The 20,070-nt window shown below is 45.7% G+C and overlaps 1 protein-coding gene and 1 pseudogene across 5 annotated transcripts in view; one reads left to right on the top strand and one right to left on the bottom strand.

Moving 5' to 3' along the window:
• LOC120875664 overlaps positions 1-1,661 on the top strand; it is a 30,393-nt pseudogene extending 28,732 nt beyond the window's left edge.
• Positions 1-2,012, bottom strand: part of SH3GL3 (SH3 domain containing GRB2 like 3, endophilin A3) — a 106,576-nt gene extending 104,564 nt beyond the window's left edge. For 2 of the 5 annotated variants that reach the window (XM_040257457.1, XM_040257460.1), the window contains exon 1: positions 1,783-1,971. In XM_040257457.1, the coding sequence (XP_040113391.1) occupies positions 1,783-1,827 (45 nt within the window). In that variant the 5' untranslated portion in view covers positions 1,828-1,971. Of the gene's footprint in view, positions 1-1,782 lie in introns of all 5 variants that reach the window. The other 3 variants (XM_040257458.1, XM_040257459.1, XM_040257462.1) reach the window with 3 other exon arrangements.
• Between the last annotated feature and the right edge of the window lie 18,058 nt (positions 2,013-20,070).

The raw sequence follows: 20,070 nt of genomic DNA, 5'->3' as shown, positions 1-20,070 counted from the left end.
ATTTTATTTTATTTTTACTTTCTGGCTGCATCGCATGTGGGATCTTAGTTCCCCTACCAGGGATCAAACCCACACCCCCTATTCTGGAAGTGCAGAGTCATAACCCTTATACCACCAGGGAAGTCCCTGCTCCCACCTTTAAATGCACCCACTTCTTAGGTTCCCATGATACTCTGCTCTCCTCCATTCTACTAGTTCTTCCCTTCTTGTGCTTCTCCACCCCCATGCTTTCACTTATCCAATAAATATTTATTGAGTGGTCACTGCTTATCAAGTCCCAGCCTAAACATTGTCCCTAAATGTGGGTGCTCCCTACAGTCTATGAGTATAACTCACTGTGCATTTTTTGACTTCCATTTGCACTTATATTTTAAAACCTCCACTGAGGCTGGAAATCCCCACAAGTCCATAGCTCCAATCTGGATCTCACCCACTGGCCCCCAGGCCAGAGTCATCTGAGTATCTCATGGATTTTTCAAAGTGTCCAAAGCCCGCCTGCAGTGACCCCACCATCTCCCTGATCACCTAATTGGCCCCTCATCCAGGATTCCTCATTACCCTAATAGTACCACCAACCTCCCAGCATCCCCAGCTGGAAACTGCACACCACCCAGTGTGTGTGCAGAAGGGATGTGAGTGAGAGAACAGGCAGCACTTTTCAACATGAGACAGACAGAAAAGAATCTTCTAATTCCAGCTGCTTTTCAGGGACCAATGTGTGAAAGAGGCAAGATAAGACCTCATCAGAAATGTGAATTCTGAATGAAATCTGTCCATCAGACCCAGCAGTGCCGACATAGGGTTGATTTTACAATGTGAGTTCTGCCATGGCTGGGAGACTGAAATCTTAGAATACGAATTTGCTTGTCAACAAACATACATACACACACACACACACACACACACCAATCACATGCCAGCTTGCCTGTCTTCCTGTTTCCTCCGTTCAGAACGCCTATCCTTTCCACCCACACCCCCCCTCCACCACAATTCCTTCTCATATTTAATTTTCAAATGATGCGACTCTTCCTCCGGGAAGTTCTCCCTGATGCCCCTATCTTATTATCTGCCATCCACTGTGCGTGGAGGTGTGTCCAACACTATATGTTTCCGTGTCTGTCTCAGTGTCTTCCCACAAAACTAGCAGCTCTTAGAGAACGGGAGCCTGGTTGCCCAGGCCCGGGCCGACACCGGGAAGACTATGCGGGAGGAAGGAAGGCTGTAGACAGCCCAGCCAGGAGCTGCGGGCAGTCAGGCGGGGTCCATCTCCAGGCCGGGAGCGCCAAGTACACAGCATCCCCGGATCCGCTGACGCCCGCGCGACTGCCCAGGGGTGGCAGGACGTGCCCCGGGGGAGGGGGGTCTCCCAACCAAAAGGTGGGGGACTCGAGGGAGGTCCTGCCGGCCCTGCACTCTCTGTAGTCCTCCTCCCCGCGCCGGTCCGGGAATAGAGGCACGGAGCAGAGCCTCCAGGCCTCGGGACGCCCAGTCTCTGCTCGCCCGAGCCCCTGCGGCCCGCCACCTCCGGTCTCCCCTCCCGAGAACCTCTCGGAATTTCAGTGGCTGGGGATGGAGCAGGGGGTCTGGGGGCTAGCAAGAAGGAGGCGCGAAGAAGCGGAGGAGAGCCGGCGGCCCCTCACTCCACCCCCGCGCCCTCTTAGGCGGGAAGAAATCGAACCCTCAAAGAGGCCCCTAAGGGCGCCGGAGCCTCAGAAGCCCCGGAGCCTCGAGGGGACCGCTGCTCCTCTAGCCCTCCTCCCTCCCTCCTCCGTGCGTCCCTACCTGGCTGGCTTTGTGGAACTGCTTTTTCAGCCCCGCCACCGACATCGCGACGGCGCGGCGGCCGGGGCTGCTGGTCCCCGGACTCGGCCGGGCCACGCGGCCGCGATGCGCTGGGGGAGCGGGCGCCGGGGCCGGTCCCCGCGCGGCTGGGCTCAGCCGGGCCGGCCTCCCACGGCCACGGCCACGGCCACAGCCGCTGTCACACGCGCACACACGCGCGCACGCCGATGGCAACACTGCGTTCCAAAGCCCCTGCGCAGCCCATTGGCCAAGCCGCGGAGATATGCAAATGAGGCCGCTGGGGCCGCCCACGCTTCATTGTTGCGTGGAGACCCGGGAGGACTGGAGCTGCGGAGAAAATGGGCCTGTGAAGCTGGGCGGCGTGGCGATGTCCCCGGGTCCCGAGAGCAGAGCCATACAGGGCTGTCTGCAGGTCGTGGGACCGGATGCATCTGGCTATAGGACTGCCCTGGATGGGACAGAGGAATCACCTCTCTATGCTTCTGGGAAATATCGCCGCCCTCAGGGGCATTTTTGGTAGGCTTCTGTCTTTTAAAACGGACGCCCTCATAATACAGGCTTCCCTGGTGGCTCAGATGGTAAAGAATCTGTCTGCAATGCAGGAGCCCCCTAATACGGCGTGTTGTTCAGTCGCTCAGTTGTGTCCGCCTGCAGCACACCAGGCTTCCCTGTCCTTCATCTCCCGGAGCCTGCTCAAACTCATGTCCATTAAGTCAGTGATGCCATCCAACCAACTCGTCCTTTGTCGTCCCCTTCTCCTCCTGCCTTCAATCGTTCCCAGTATCAGGGTCTTTCCTAATGAGTCGGCTCTTCCTATCAGGCAGCCAAAATATCCATCCTTCCAATGAATATTCAGGATTGATTTCCTTTAGGTTTGACTGGTTTGATCTCCTTGCCGTCCGAGTGGTCCACTGGAAAAGGGAATGGCAAACCACTGCAGCATTCTTGCCTTAAAACCCCAGAAACAGTAATTCACTTAAGGGGAGAGAAAGGTAACAGAACACAGAATCTGTAATAGGAGGAATTGGTGTGTGGGCGGTGCATCTGTTTCTTCTCAACCCCACTGGGTGCAATCTGGCACTCTAGGAGCCCCAAAGTTACTGGGTAATTTATTAAATATGGTGCTGCCTCTATACAGCACTTAGCCCACTGTCAACTATATTAAGAGCAACTGTCTCCAAGGAGCCTTAAAGGAAGTTCTCTGTATCCAGGGGAACTCATCCCAGGAGGAGACCAGCTCCCTCGGTAAGTCTTACCATGTCAGCTACAAGGCACCCTTTTGCATGGAGGCCAAAGCACCCATGTGCATGGAGGCCTAGCCAGGGATCTGAAGCATCCCATTGACCTTCGAGTCAGAGCTGCACCCAACAAGCCAGCATCTGAGCTAGAAGCTGGCCTCCAAAGGTCCCTGAATTAGTTACGCAGTCATGTCTGACCCTTTGTGGCTCCATGGACTGTAGCCCGCCAGGCTCCACCGTCCATGGGAATTCTCCAGGCAAGAATACTGGAATGGGTTGTCATGCCCTCCCAATCCAGGGATAGAACCCAGGTCTCCCACATTGCAGGCAGATTCTTTACCATCTGAGCCACCAGGGAAACCCCCAAAGGTCCCTAGGGCCCCCAGGACCTAGAAACCACTTTTAGCAGCACCTAACACTAAAAGAAACAAGCATATTCCTCCTCCAGTCTCCACCTAAAAGGAAGAAGCTCCTCTTTTGCACCTTCAACAGATCCTATCTGGGATGACCAAGTTCAGTTCAGTTCAGTTCAGTTGCTCAGTCATGTCCGACTCTGCTACCCCAGCCCACCAGGCTTCCCTGTCCCTCACCAACTCCCGGAACTTGCTCAAACTCATGTCCATGAAGTTGGTGATGCCATCCAACCATCTCATCCTCTGTCATCCCCTTCTCCTCCTGCCTTCAATCTTTCCCAGCATCAGGGGCTTTTCCAAGGAGTCAGTTCTTCGCATCAGGTGGCCAGGCAGTATTGGAGTTTCAGTTTCAGCATCAGTCCTTCCAGTGAATATTCAGGACTGATTTCCTTTAGGATGGACTGGTTTGATCTCCTTGCAGTCCAAGGGACTCTCAGAGCCCCGGTTTACACCTGTTTCTTGGCGTCCACTCCTGATATCTGCATTTCTCCAGGATAAAAGTCACACAGCCTCTCCTTTGACATTAGCTCCCAACTCCCTTATTCCTGAGGTCATCCTAGTGAGGATCGGCTAGTATCTACATCTCCCTGTGCCTAAGTTCCCTCACTTTCCCTCTGGAGGGTGGGAATGGGAGCATTCTTCCTCGGATAGGGGAGGTAATGAAGGAACCTAGTGAAGGAGATAAAGGCAGCCATCCAGAGGGTTAATTAGCATGACTTGTGCAAGTGCTCGAATGACCTACATACAGCTGACACCAGCCACAGATAGGTAACTGGAAGGTGTGAGGGTTGTAACAGCTAGGTCCAAAGAGTATAGCAAGATGACCTGTTCATGCAACAGGCTGACCTCCACTCAACAGGAGGCTCTGCTCCAGGGGAACTGCTACTAAGGCAAGAGCAACTAGGGGCCAGGGCCACCTGGAAGAAGCTCACCTGCCTTCTTGCTCTGTGTCCAGAAGTAATTTAAATAGAACAGGTTTGAAGGAATTTCTCCTTAAGTCAGTCTCCTTAATTTCTCCTTAAGTCTCCTTAAGTCTTCGCCCTTGGGAAGGGGGGAAGGGGTTTGAATTTTTTATTAATAAAACTTTTTAACCTTTTTCCCTTGGATGATAGCACATTCCAGTTCAGTTAATTTCGGTAATTTATCTCTTAATTTTATCAAGTGTAGAACTGTCATCATAGTCTCATCATTTCATAACTTCAGAATCATTCATATCCATTTTTCCTTCGTACAAGCATTTGTGACTTTTCTTAATTTTTTCTGTGATAAGTCTCAGAAATTTGCCAGTTTTATTGGTTGTTTAAAACAACCAATATAAACTTGAGTTTATTCATCATTGCTATGGGATTTTTTTCTCTCATTAATTTATGTCTTGATTATACATTCCTTCCTTCTGTTTTGTTCAGGGGATTGAAGTTATTCACAGTAGAGAATGACCCTAGACCAGAAGAAGAATGTACCGGAGAAGGATAACGTGCAGCCCAGATCTTCAGAGGTTGTAGGGAACCAGGTGGGGGGATGAGCAGAAACTAGGAATCTGAGTGGTCAGATCCCCAGCTTGTTGGGATGTGCTGGTTGTACCACACGTTCAGGTTGTGGCTACCAGAATGACCACTAAGCTGCTTCTATTTCTTTTAGGCACTCGTTCCAGGTTCAAAGTTCCAGTTCCAGGGAGCAGCATCTGATCAACTAAGTCTAGAGGTTCTGCCCCAGCTCTCCATGTCTAAGACCAACATCATGGTGGATTGCCCGGATAGGAGAAGCTTCAGAAGCTAGGCAGCCAAAAACAATTGCCTACAAACAACACGCGAATGCCCACTCATGTTTATCTGGGGATTCCTTCATTCCTTCAGTTGAAGGTGCTTTATTTATTTGTTATACTTTCTGGTTTTATAGTCAGCAAATGTAAAGCTATGAATTTTCCTCCTCTATATGGCTTTGGTTTCACGCTTTGTTTTCATTATATAATATAGCTCTTCTGCTTGTGTTCTAAATAAATTTGTAATTGCAGTTACAAAGAGGAAATTACCCTTTGATCCAAATTTTATTCAGGACAATTTTTAAAAACCTTTTCTAGGTGGTTTGATTTTTCTTATTCACGGTGTATGAAATTTGAGACTTGTGGTACTATTGTCTTTAAGTTCTTTTCTTTCAACATAGTCTATTATGTTACATTTTATGAATGTACCACAGAGGTTAGAAATAATGTGTATTCTCGATTTCTAGGGTATAGTGTTTAAGTTCGTGGGTAGCGGAAACACGTGTTCTCCTGAAGTTCCTGGCTCAGAGGGAGATTTCAGAGTCCCACCAACTGCAGCCACGTTGGCCAGCTCAAGGTTTGCCTTTTACATCACCTTCCACCCTCCAGGGCCCAGAGGCCCATAGCTCCTCAGTCTGCTCAGGGGAAGGGAATACAGAAGGGTTGCCTTTCACATCACCTTGCACCCTCCAGAGCCCAGAGGCCCATAGCTCCTCAGTCTGCTTAGGGGAAGAGAATACAGATGTCTGGGGCTATTTGACAGAGTTGTCTGCATGGAATGAAACCAATGGGAAAGTCTTGAGGCACAAACAAGCATCACCCTAATTTGAAGGATTTGGGGGCTCTTGATGATCTTCAAGGTCCATGACAAAGAGGGATGCTGTCATGGCACTCTGGACAGATGGCCATGTTTTGCCAGAGGTTTGGGTGTTCTCCTGTGTTCCTTTCCTTACAGTACTTGCTCCCTCTTTCCCTTTCCCCTCCCTGGGCCACAGAGGACAATGCTGCTGTGCATTCACATCTCTCTTGTCTTGCGGTCAGGCCAGCTTGTCAGTTAGGCAGTTCTCACGCCTGGCCCGGTCATGAATGACACAACTGTCTGTGCGGGCTGGAGCAGAAGAGCCTTGGGCAGGGGATTGGCAGGAAAGGAAGCTTACTGATTAGTGTCTCCAAATATTATCCCATCATGCATGTTATCTGTCCCTGCCTCCCTTCAAATAGCTCCCTTGGGACTTCTCTAGTGGCCCAGTGGCTAGGACTCTGCACTCCCAATGCAGAGAGCCCAGGTTCAATCTCTGGTCAGAGAACTATATCCCACATGCCACAGCTAAGACCCGGCACAGCCAAATAAATAACTTTTTTTAAAAAAATAGCTCCTTTTATCACTAGTATTTATTTGTTTCAAAGCTTTTCTCTGCTTTTCCTTCTTTATTTTTGGAAGTTATATACTCAATTTTCACCCACTAGTGGTTACCATTGTTCTATAAAATATTTGACCTTATATTCTCTATCAGCATCAATAATTAAACATTTAGGGAAGCCATAGCATGGCTAGAATGAGCTGTGGCCAGGGCACCTGGAGTAGGGTCATCTCATCACCTCCATCCACTTAAAATAGCTCACGCTCTAGCCCCAGCCAGCTGAGAAGCTTCCACCAGAGACCACGGTGAGTCCACTTTCCTTTGTCTGAAATAGAAAATGAACCAGTTTGAGATTAGGATGCAGGGTGTTGATTTTTAAGTAAGGGAGGAAAGATGGAGAGAAGAAGACAACTTAAACAGAAATTCTAAGATAAAAGAATAATGAGATTATTTTAAATTCAAAATAAAAGTTTTCACAAGTATAGATTTTCCGTGACACAGTAATACCTACAATTTGAAGCTATCAAAAAGTAAAAAGGCAGGGAACTTCTCTGGTAGTCCAGTGGTTAAGATTTCACCTCCCAGTGCAGGGGGTGTGGGTTTGATCCCTAGTTGGGGAGTTGAGATCCTACATGCCTTGTGACCAAAAGACCAAAACATAAAACAGAAACAATATTATAACTAATTCAGTAAAGACTTTAATATTGGTTTACATAAAAAAAATCTTTAAAAAAAGAAGGAAATTTTACCTTGGGAATCACCACTGAAGCAACTGCTCTTAATATTTTGGCATGTTTTTCTTTCACAGCCTTTTTCTATGCAAAATTTAAACACAGCAGGATCGTGACTATGCATACTACTTTATTTTCTTCTTTATTCTCTTAACTATGTGAGCATTTCTACACTGTCTAGTCTTCACACACATATTCTCATGACAACTTAATAACCAATTATGTAGACATGTCAAATTATATTTGATCGTTTTCTATTACTACTCATTTAAAGGATTTTCCCCCCAATTTTTCACCACTTAAATAATGCTACATGAAACATCTTTTTCCATATTAGAACGTATTTCTGTATTTAGGAATAGTTCCTTAGAACGGGTCCCCAGATGTGAAGTTAGTGCATCAAAGACTTGAACAGTTCTAAGTGCAAATTGCCATTTCCGGAGCATAGTTATAATTGCTCTCACTGCCCATGGTCGTTAGAGAACAGTATTATATAAAGTCAGGGAGTGTCAAAGAGACATAGATCTATGGCTACCATTTTTCTTGAATTCCATGACATGAATCCTGTGGCATGATATAAGCTTCAGACTGCAGTTCTTGGCTGTCTTTGGAGAGCTGAGTTCAAACACATCAGTCTTGAATAAACCTAAAGTGTTAGTTTAACCATGGCCTCTCAATTTCCAACTTTACTCTTTTTTTTTTTCCCTGAAAAAAAATAAAAAGCTTTCACCCAGACTCTGTTCTGGGGAGGAACTGTGGGTTGCTTGTGCATGAAAGGGTGGAGCTCTGGCCCATGAAATAGCATTTGTACAATATGCCAAGTATTTAGATAAACTTGACCCAGAAGCATTCCTCCTCCCAGTTTAATATTTTCACATACCTGCTTGCAGCAGAAAGTTGAGAGCATGGCAATGATTTTGCTTTCCTTGTAACTCCGTAGGCCTTTCACTGTGCACATGTGGGAAAGACATGTGCCCATCAATGAGGTAACAGAGCAGATATGATGAATCCCAGATGTTCACCGTGGCAATTTGCCTTGAACTTGCAAGACCACAACTGGGAACAAACGTATAGATTTTCTTCACTTATTGTTTTACATGAAGCTGATGGAAAATCAACTGATCAGTTCAAGAAAAGGCCAGAGAAATCTTTCCATTTTAAAATGGAGAGGAAAAACACTGAAGCATTCTTGAGTGTTTCAAAATGAGGATTGGATGAAGGGCTACGATCAACAGTGACAGTAAATATACTTAACTGGTGAATTAATCCATTTCATGGTTATACACAATACATGACTCCGTTATTCTATACTCTAAAAACATTCAGTTAAGCATTCTAGGTCATGGTGAAATTCTTTAGTCTTTGTTAATTGCATAGTGCAGTTTTCATTTTCACATTTTCAGTTCAGTTCAGTTCAGTCGCTCAGTCGTGTCCAACTCTTTGCGACCCCATGAATCGCAGCACACCAGGCCTCCCTGTCCATCACCAACTCCCAGAGTTCACTCAAACTCATGTCCATCAAGTCCGTGATGCCATCCAGCCATCTCATCCTCGGTCGTCCCTTTCTCCTCCTGCCCCCAATCCCTCCCAGCATCAAAGTATTTTCCAATGAGTCAACTCTTCTCATGAGGTGGCCAAAGTACTGGAGTTTCAGCTTCAGTATCATTCCTTCCAAAGAAATCCCAGGGTTGATCTCCTTCAGAATGGACTGGTTGGATCTCCTTGCAGTCCAAGGGACTCTCAAGAGTCTTCTCCAACACCACAGTTCAAAAGCATCAATTCTTCAGCGCTCAGCTTTCTTCACAGTCCAACTCTCACATCCATACATGACCACAGGAAAAACCATAGCCTTGACTAGACAGACCTTAGTCGGCAAAGTAATGTCTCTGCTTTTGAATATACTACCTAGGTTGGTCAAAACTTTTCTTCCAAGGAGTAAGCGTCTTTTAATTTCATGGCTGCAGTCACCATCTGCAGTGATTTTGGAGCCCAAAAAAGTAAAGTCTGACACTGTTTCCACTGTTTCCCCGTCTATTTTCCCATGAAGTGATGGGACCGGATGCCATGATCTTCGTTTTCTGAATGTTGAGCTTTAAGCCAACTTTTTTGCTCTCCTCTTTCACTTTCATCAAGAGGCTTTTTAGCTCCTCTTCACTTTCTGCCATAAGGGTGGTGTCATCTGCATATCTGAGGTTATTGATATTTCTCCCGGCAATCTTGGTTCCAGCTTGTGTTTCTTCCAGTCCAGCGTTTCTCATGATGTACTCTGCATAGAAGTTAAATAAGCAGGGTGACAATATACAGCCTTGACGGACTCCTTTTCCTATTTGGAACCAGTCTGTTGTTCCATGTCCAGTTCTAACTGTTGCTTCCTGACCTGCATACAGATTTCTCAAGAGGCAGGTTAGGTGGTCTGGTATTCCCATCTCTTTCAGAATTTTCCTCAGTTTGTTGTGATCCACACAGTCAAAGGCTTTGGCATAGTCAAGAAAGCAGAAATATATGTTTTTCTGGAACTCTCTTGCTTTTTCCATGATCCAGCAGATGTTGGCAATTTGATCTCTGGTTCCTCTGCCTTTTCTAAAACCAGCTTGAACATCAGGGAGTTCACAGTTTACGTATTGCTGAAGCCTGGCTTGGAGAATTTTGAGCATTACTTTACTAGCATTTCACATTTTACCCCACAAGATTTATTTTGAAATAAATGCCGGCGATGAGCAATTAGTGAGTGGTGCCCTGGTGGCTTTTGTAAACTACTGCTGCCACCTTGTGGTGCTTCTGAAAAGTGGGCGAGAAGAACATTTAGGAACTGTAAGTTTATCTGATGGTGGTTAGTTGTAGGTCATTTACTTACATTTCAGTTTTTTAAGAGCACACTAACACCTCTAGTCTTGTCACAGCAGCTCATCTGAATGGTGCTGAGTGCAAAAAATGTTGCTGGAATTTGGAAACCTTGAGATTTTGGGTCGCTTCTGGGACTTTGGCTAATCAAGGGTTGCCTCACAGTTCTTATTGTGTAAGAATCTCAAGAAGGGCTACTCTGTCTCTAAGACATTATCCAGAGAGGAAGCAGAATAATAAATAGAGGATGGTGGTCATGGTATCAAAGGAGGAATTTCAAGAAAGGAAGTAGTCAGCAGAGCCAGTGGTAGCTAAGCAGCCCCCAGCATCCCAATTCCATCACTCTCTATCCCCTTTTCCTCCCTTTCTTTTTTCTTCCATAGCTCTTTATTTTAGATGCCTGATACTTTAATAATATCTAATCTTTAATTTTGTATTATCCAATTCCACCACCAGAATGAATAAAAGCTCTACAGCAGGGACTTCCCTTGTGGTCCAGTGATTAAGAATCTGCCTTTGCACTGCAGGTGACACAGGCTCGAACTCTCTTTGGGGAACTAAGATCCCACATGCCTCAGAGCAACTCATAAGCCCACACGCCACAACTAGAGAGTCCATGCACCGCAACAAAAGATCCCATGAGCCAAATAAATCTTAATTTTACAAAAAGTTATTTAAATTAAAAAAAATTTTTTTTAAGTTCTATGGCAGTAGGACAGAACAGAAGTTCTAATAGAATTTTCCATGATGATGGAAATGTTCTCTACCTGTGCTGTCCAAATCTGAGAACCACTAGCCAACTGTGGCTATGAGTCACTTAAGAAGTGGACACAGTGGCTCTCAATTTCTGCTTTGGCTTTAATGAGTTAAGATTTAAATAGCCACATGTGACTAGTGGCTACTGTGTTGTATGGAGCAGCTCCAGAAGGCTAAGAGTATTGTACTCTATTTCCTGCCATGCTCCCAGCACCAGAAGACAATGTAGAGGCCTAGAGCCCCTCCATAAACATAATTCATTTAGTGAATACATGACTATGAAGACTCAAAGCAATTTATTCTATTTAGTAAGAAGTTGTGGTTGAGGCTTCCCTGGTGGCTCAGACAGGAAAGAATTTCCCTGCAATGCAGGAGACTTGGGTTTGAGCCCTGGGTCAGGAAGATCCCCTGGAGAAGGGGCAACCCACTCCAGTATTCTTGCCTGGAGAATCCCATGGACAAAGGAGCCTGGCAGGCTTCAGTCCATAGGGTTGCAAAGAGTCAGACAGGACTGAGCAACTACCACTTTCACTTGTGTGTTGAGGTGAAGCGATCAGGAAGGAGCTGTGGTCCAGGCAGATGCAGTTAGAAAACGAAGGAGATGTGAGGGGTCATGTTCGTGTTGCATGTCCAAGGTGATGTGAACAAGGGTCCTGCCAGCACTGACTCCCACGGTCTGGTGGGTGCCAGTTCTGCGGTCAGAGACTGAACTAAGAGCCAGGAATCCTGCCAGGAGGGTCAGTGGAGGGAGGGAGCATAGGAAACCGGCTTCTCCCATGGGCCCATCTGGGCGGGTCCACAGCAGCCCTGCCATGGGGGACAGAGAACTCCTATCTGTCTGTGGCCTTGTCCTTGAACCTGCAAGTTCCCCAGGTCCTTCCGTGGACCATGAGGTTGACAACAGTGACCTCACAGGTGTGACAGGACTCGGGGAAGAGCTTTGTTAAGTGCACAAGACAGCCTCATTAGCATCATGACTACACATGGTTCCTTCCTCTTCCGGTCACTGCTTGTGGAGTTGCAGAGAAGTCTGTGACCCTCCCTGGCCAGAGACTCTGACCCTGGACCCCAGCAGTCCAAGTTTGCACATCTCCTCTGCCCGTCTGCTCCAGGCACCTACTGGGACTAATGCTCTGTGTGTCCCCATTCCCCCAGGGGAAAAATGTCAGATTCCTTTTATAATATCTACTAAATGAAGCACTGAAGGACATTAAGACACCAATTCTCAGGACTTAGAGGTAATAATTATGGAATTATAGATCACAGGATCATTCTAAAAAGACCCCCAAAGACACAGATGTTCGATTTTAAGAAAAGAATGCTTGTCAGGCTGCTAAAAAGTGTGTTTTCCACCCATTTTCCTATGTGTGTGTGTGTTAGTCGCTCAGTCATGTCTGACTCTTTGCAACCCCGTGGGCTATAGCCCACCAGTCTCCTCTGCCCAAGCAATTCTCTAGACAAGAGTACTGGAGTGGGTTGCCATTCCCTTCTCCAGGGGATCTTCCAGACCCAGGGAAAGAACCCTGGTTTCCTGCACTACAGGCATATTCTTTAACATCGGAGCCACCTGGAAAGCCCCCATTTTCCTATAAGCCCCCTTATTTCAGAGGAGAAATCAATCCCCAGATTGACTTCATATTCTCTTTCCACTGCTTTGTGAGAAGAAATTGTGGTTTCCTTTAAGTGTAGTATTTGGTGCATTTACAAATGTTGCAGAAAGGTGCTTAGCATTTGGTATTTCAAGAATCTCCCATTAGTTCTTTCTTTCTTTCTTTCTTTCTTTTAATTGGAGGATAATCACTTTACAATATTGTGGTGATTTTTGCCATACATCGACATGAATCAGCCACGGGTGCCCATGTGTCCCCCCATCCCGAACTCCCCTCCCACCTCCCTCTTTACCCCATCCCTCTGGGTTGTCCCAGGGCACCAGGTATGAGTGCCCTGCTTTGTGCATCGAACTTGCACTGGTCACCTATTTCACATATGGTAATATACATGTTTCAATGCTATTCTCTCAAATCATCCCACCTTTGCCTTCTCCCAAATACTTTGGCCACCTGATGCGAAGAACTGACTCCTTGGAAAAGACTGTGATGCTGTGAAAAATTGAAGGCAGGAGGAGAAGGGGATGATAGAGAATGAGATGGTTAGATGGCATCACTGACTCAATGGACATGAGTTTGAGCAAGCTCCAAGGGTTGGTAATGGACAGGGAAGCCTGGCATGCTGCAGTTCATGGGGTCACAAAGAGTAGGACATGACTGAACGACTGAACTGCAACTTCCTTATCCTTTCATCTGCCAAGAGACATCTAGGTTTCTTCCATGCCCTAGCTATTGTAAACAGTGCTGCAATGAACACTGGGGTACACGTGTCTCTTTCAGTTCTGGTTTCCTCGGCGTGTATGCCCAGCAGTGGGATTGCTGTGTCATATGGCAGTTCCATTTCCAGATTTTTAAGGAATCTTCACCCTGTTCTCCATAGTAGCCATACCAGTTTGCATTCCTACCAACAGTGTAAGAGGGTTCCCTTTTCTCCACACCCTATCCAGCATTTAGTGTTTGTAGACTTTTTGATAGTGGCCATTCTGACTGGCATGAGATGATACCTCATTGTGGTTTTGATTTGCATTTCTCTAATAATGAGTGATGTTGAGCATCTTTTCATGTGTTTATTAGCCATTTATATGTCTTCTTTGGAGAAATGTCTGCTTAGTTCTTTGGCCCACTTTTTGATTGGGTTGTTTGTTTTTCTGGTATTGAACTGCATGAGTTGCTGGTGTATTTTGGAGATTAATTCTTTGTCAGTTTTTTTCTTTGCTAGTATTTTCTCCCATTCTGAAGGCTGCCTTTTCACCTTGCTTATAGTTTCCTTCATTATGGAAAAGCTTTTAAGTTAAATTCGATCTCATTTGTTTATTTTTGTTTTTATTTTCTTTACACTTGGAGGTGGGTCACAGAGGATCTTGCTGCGATTTATGTCAGAGAGTGTTCTGCCTATGTTTTCCTCTAAGAGTGAATTTTATAGTTTCTGGCCTTACATTTAGATCTTTAATCCATTTTGAGTTTATTTTTGTGTATAGTATTAGAAAGTGTCCTAGCTTCATTCTTTTACAAGTGATTGACCAGTTTCACCAGCACCACTTGTTAAAGAGATTGTCTTTTCTCCATTGTATATTTTTGCCTCCTTTGTCAAAGAAAAGGTGTCCATAGGTGCGTGGATATATCTCTGGGCTTTCTATTTTGTTCCATTGATCTATATTTCTGTCTGTGTGCCAGTACCAAGAATCTCCCACTTGTTCTGAATGTTCCTTTTGTAACCCTACAAGTTTACACAGTGTCTGTGCTGGTGTGTATTTAAAAGTTGGTTGGTTGCTGTTACGATGACTGTCCATAGGGGGTAGCGAGGAACCTCAAAGCAAAACAGCAGAACTTAAAACATGGTCAAACGTGATTCTGCAGCTCCATAAAGCAGTGCTTCTCAATCTTTGGCTTTCTCTGGTGGCTCAGACAGTAAAGAATCCACCTGTAATGCAGGAGATCTGGCTTTGCTCCTTGGGTCAGGAAGATCCCCTGGAGAAGGGAATGGCTACCCACTCCAGTATTCTTGCCTGGAGAATCCCATAGACAGAGAGGAGCCTGGTGGGCTACAGTCCATGGGGTCGCAAAGAGTTGGACACAATGAGTGACTTTCACTCACTCACTCAATCTTTAATGTGTACACAAATCCCCTGGGTATCTGGGTAAAATGTAGCCTCTGATTAGAGCCTGGGTAGAATGCAGGTCTATCCCAAGGGCTAAGATTCCACATTTCTGACAAGCCCCTGCTGCTGCTGCTGCTGCTGCTGCTGCTGCTAAGTCGCTTCAGTCGCGTCCGACTCTGTGCGACCCCATAGACGTGCTGCTGGGCCAGGGACCACTCTTTGAGTAGCAAGGCTGTAAGTGACAAGTCCTCAACAGTCTTAGAGAAACCCCAGGATGTAGCTTTTCTTATTTAACACACGTTCATTCTGTGAGCACTGGAAATGCACTATAAACAGGATTCTTTGTGTTTAAATGATCTGGACGGGCTGAGTTCCAGGTTTGTCTTTCCCTTGTGCATGGGAACAACATTTTCTCTCCTGTGGCACAGCTACTCTTCTGGTAAACATCAGAGGCTGGTATTGTTTGTCATCACCTTCACCCCAGTGGGTGTGGGATTCCAAATCTGATTTTGCCAGATCTTGTCCGACAGTAAAACATGTCTTTGCCCCTGAAATATGCAACTGGTGGCTTGCAGCTGCTTTCTGTGACCCGGACCATCAGAGGCCCCTAGACATGCGAAGGGAAAGAAGCCATGGTGTGTATGGGACATGCCACTGTGCACTCTGACAGCAAGCCTGGGAGATATGTACAGTTCCTCATTTAATGATGAGACCGAGCTCAGAGAGATAAAGCGGCCCCAGTAAGAGGTAACTGACCCACCTCCCAAACTCTGGCCTCGGAAGTCTACCCACTGGCCTGGAGAGAATCAGGACTTTGATGTGTATGAACAGTCCTTGCTCTAAAGTACACTAGGGAGCTTCCCTGGGGGTCCGTGGTTAAGAATCTACCTGCCAATGCAGGGGACTCAGGTTCCAGAAGACCTAATCCGAGAAGATCCCACATGTCATGGGATAACTAAGTCTGTGTGCCACAACTACTGAGCCTGTACTCTGTGGAGTCCATGCTCTACAACTAGAGAATAGCCCCCACTTCCTGCATCTGGAGAAAGCCCACACACAGCAAGGAAGACCTGCATGTGTGAGTGCTAAATCACTTCAGTCGTGTGTAACTCTTTGCGACCCCTATGGACAGGAGCCCACCAGGCTCCTGTCCATGGAAATCTTCAGGCAAGAATACTGGAGTGGGTTGCCATGCCCTCCTCCAGAAGATCTTCCTGACCCTGGGATCAAACTCACATCTCCTGCATTGCAGGCAGATTCTTTACCACTGAGCCACCAGGGAAGCCCCAAGGAAGACCTAGCACTCCAAAAATAAAAGAAAGAAAAACACCTGTTAAAAAAAAAAAAAAGAACCTGATGAACTCTATCACCTCACAAAATCTGAGAAGTAAATGAGTGACTTAAGATCTCACCTGAGGGTCTGCAGGTCATAATTGTATGGACTTTTAAGTTCATTTTGTTTTAAACAAATCTGACCTAAGCTGTTAAAAATCAGGAAACTACTGACCCGTGGGAGGGGCAGTCAGGACTGGAAGGGGTCCCAGTGAGGCTTCTAGGGGCTGCTAATGTTCCATTTCTCAGGCTGGGTGCAGGGTACAGGACAGGGCTCCCCTGGCGAAAATATAGTAAGCTGTACCCGTGAAACATGTGCATTCCTCTAGCTGCACCAAAAAATTACCTAAAGTTCATAACTTGGAAGGATTTTGACTACAAAGAGCAGCCATTTTAAAAACAGAAATTAAATCATAATTCTTAAATCAATGACAATGAACAAATGCCCTGAATTCCCCCCTTTTGCAGATCCATCACTTCTGCTTAAAAACAAAACAAATCACCAATTACCTAATCTCGGCCACCCCCATGCAATGCATTGTAAGGCTAAAAACTTCAAAAATGCCCTGTCTCCTCTCTGTTTTCCATTCTGCTTTTCCTCTCTCCCCACTGATGCTTGGGGAACGACCTCACCTGATTTTTATGTAGAAAATTGAGTCCATCTGGCAATAGCTCCCTCCTACCCCCTTCCCCCAACTTGAATGTGGTCCTGGGAGTCCATGTTTTCCCACCAGGCTCCCCTCTGACAGTGAGGAGAAGGAGCCTCATCTCCTCTTGGCCTCTCTGTAGCTCACACCCCACGAGTCTGGTCCTGACACACACCTCCACGGCAAGGAGGCAGGGGGTGCGGATCCCCTCCCCACAGACAGAAGGCCAGATGTTCCAGACCTGGCCCCAGCCCGTTTCCAAGGTCTTCAGTTTCAGGAAAACAACCTGAGCCGCTGCCCCACTCCCTGAGGATGCTGGTAGAATCCTCCCTTGAGATCTGAGTTCCCCTTTTACACAGTCTTGACCCCTTGACTTTTGTCTTATTCCTGACTTCCAGGCATACAGAGGGCCTAATTTTAAATGGCTTTGGAAGTTTAGACGTTCAGGCTTTTGCAAATGATTTAATTGAATGGCCGGAAATGCTCAAGTTTCTCGGAATAGCCAGAACCTTTTAAACTCTTTAAACTGGGTGCTTCAGCTGTGCAGTCAGAGAGCTGGAGGCCCAGGCCTGGTCTTCTTGTCCACAAGACACATATAAAGTGTCTAGCAAGGAATTTACCAGGTGTCACACAATCTGGGTTCCAACCTGCTGGAGGGCCCTGGAGAAGCCTGATTTTCCTAAAAGCTAAAACATCCATTGTTGTGTGCTATGCTAAGTCACTTCAGTCACATCTGACACTTTGTGACCCTTTGTTCACTTTGTGACCCTTTGTTCACTTTGTGAACGTGAGGCTCATCTATCCACCAACTTTTCCAGTCAAGAATACTGGAGTGGGCTGCCATTTCCTCCTCCAGGGGATCTTCCTGTCCCAGGGATTGAACTCCCATCTCTTTTGTCTCCCGCACAGGCAGGCAGGCTCTTTACCACTAGCGACACCTGGGAAGCCCCTTAATGATACACTTCCCCAAAGTTCATAGTTGTGGGATGCATTTAGTTCACATACGGTAAAGTAGTCTCTGCTCCCATAAACCCTACAGTGTTCATGCGTTCCCAGGGGCACCTAACTTGGGGAGTGGAATGCAGGTTCACTTCCTCAGCTGAACATCTTGTTCAGGACACAACCTGCACAACTGTTCACGACGCCCCTGTCCATTATTTTGGAGATATTTTAGGTAACTTTTGATATCTTTCTGCTTCCTCTACTTTTAATCATATCAATAATTATTTTTAACCACTCCTTCTAAGAATACTTTATTTTCATGCTTATGGTACATATTTAACAAATCCCCAGAATCTTTACCCAAGGTATCAGATTTATCTCTTTAAAGTGTCTTAGTTCCACTTTACTGTTTAAAAACGGATTTTTACAGAACTTAGTACACCATAGGAAATTATTTAATCAAATTACATAGCATATAGAGGATTTATGCCAAATTAGTGAGGCCTGCCCAGACAGAATGAAAAGAGGCAAGAGCTGTAACACAAGTGTATTGAGCTCCATTGCACTTTGTTTTCAAAGCTAATATATTGCACTTTGTTTTTAAAGGTAATATATTGCAATTTGTTTTAAAACCTAATATAAATAAATAAAAGGATTGGGAAATCGCAAATGCTAATTAATACATCCAACATATTTAAAATACATTTGTGGGTTTTCTCTCCTCCATTCTTTTCCTAGAGCCCATGGCTTGCAAGGCTAAGATAATTCAAAAGGATGCTCCTAACATAACCCAAGTCTGGGGAGAAGGCAGATACTCTTCAGAATGATAAAATATAGGAGATATGCCAACAGCACAGATAGCTGATGTATTTTAGATAATCCACCTGGAGACCAGATGACCATAATGGTCTTTTCCATCCAACCAGCAGGATGTGAGACTCCCTCCACCCTCTCTCCAACAACGAACAAAAGAGAGAAATTCACTGCTAAGGACTGATCCATAGATTGACAATGCACACCCAAGGCCATGACCCAAAGCAACCATTTTAGGGAGAATATGAGGAATAAAAAAAAACTGGGAGTGGGGAGTAGGAGAAGGCAAGGAAGCATTCCAAAGGGAACTGTTTTTGCTCATGCACTGAGTAGTTATTACAGACTGGGGTCAAGCATGGGAGATGTACTGAGAAGACAAACATGATTGTCCATAAAGGTCCCTTAAAACTCTATAGCCTACTGAGACTGGGACTGACATATATATAGTACTGTGTATAAAACAGATAACCTATGAGAACCTATTGTATGGCACAGAGAACACTCAGTGCTCTGTGGTGACCTAAATGGGAAGGAAATTCAAAAATGGGGATATCTGTATATGTATGGCTGATTCCTTTGATGCACAGAAGAAAACTAACACAACATTGTAAAGAACTATACCCCAATAAAAATTTAAAAAAAAAAAAAAAACCCTCCAGGGCTGACTACTCCTAAATGTTACAGGGCATGAACCTGGGTAGACTCACCCGTGCCACCCCTTTTTGACTGCAAACAGATTGATTCTATCACTAGAACAGAAGTTAAGAATTGATTGAAGGAGGGTTTCCAGCTAAACAAGGCAGACATAACACACGTTTATCTCCACCTCTTCCCCGATTCCCACAGAAGGACACTAGGAGAATTAGAGAGCCAGAGAAGAGATGGCAGACTAGAGATGTCAACCACATTTGGGAAAATTGAAAACAGTTGAATAAATGGTGCTGCCTTCACTGAGCTCTGAGAGCAAAAATCCGACTGCCTGCAGAGGAAATGAAACTGGTTTAAAAAAAAAGAAAAAAATGATTCCCAGTGAAGAAGCCTGGAAAGTTTCAGAAATCAAGGCACAGACACCTTCAAAGAGAAAGAATAGGGTGGGTTTGGCAGTGCAGGGCAGAAAGGAGAGCTGGTTTAAAGCTCTAATAAGGAGGAGTTGGGCCCCCAGATCTAAGTGCAGGCTGCAAAGCCATGGAAATGACCCTGCTTCTCTTTGTGGAAGACAGGAGACTTATTCTCCAGAAGGGCTGGACCAGAGAAACGCTGGGTGAGAGTGGAGAAGTGAACTCAGTCAGGCCCTCCTTCCCCCTCCCCACCCCCACTCAGGTCTGACATGTGGGCTGCCTGTAAGGGGAAAGCATGGAACTGATAGATGAGTTGGTGTGTTTGACCCCTGCAAGAGGGTTATTTTGGCTTCTTAGATGGCACTAGTGGTAAAAAAAAAAAAAAAACCTGCATGCCAATGCAAGAGATGTAAGAGAAGCAACAGGTTCAATTCCTGGGTTGAGAAGATCCCCTGGAGAAGGGCATGGCAACCCACTCCAGTATTCTTGCCTGGAGAATCCCATCGACAGAGGAGCCTGGGGGGCTACAGTCCACAGGGTTGAAAAGTGTCAGATATGCCTGAAGTGACTTAACACACATCTATAAGAGGATTGTTCAGGTTCTTTGAGAATGTTTGGGGCTGAATCAATGATAAGTAACTGCTATGAAACTAAGTAAATAAAAAGAAAA

This window comes from Oryx dammah, unplaced genomic scaffold (assembly GCF_014754425.2).
Source record: "Oryx dammah isolate SB20612 unplaced genomic scaffold, SCBI_Odam_1.1 HiC_scaffold_16, whole genome shotgun sequence".
Lineage (NCBI taxonomy): Eukaryota > Metazoa > Chordata > Mammalia > Artiodactyla > Bovidae > Oryx > Oryx dammah.
The sequence above is the reverse complement of the archived record's forward strand: the minus strand, read 5'-3'. Positions and strand labels throughout refer to the sequence as shown.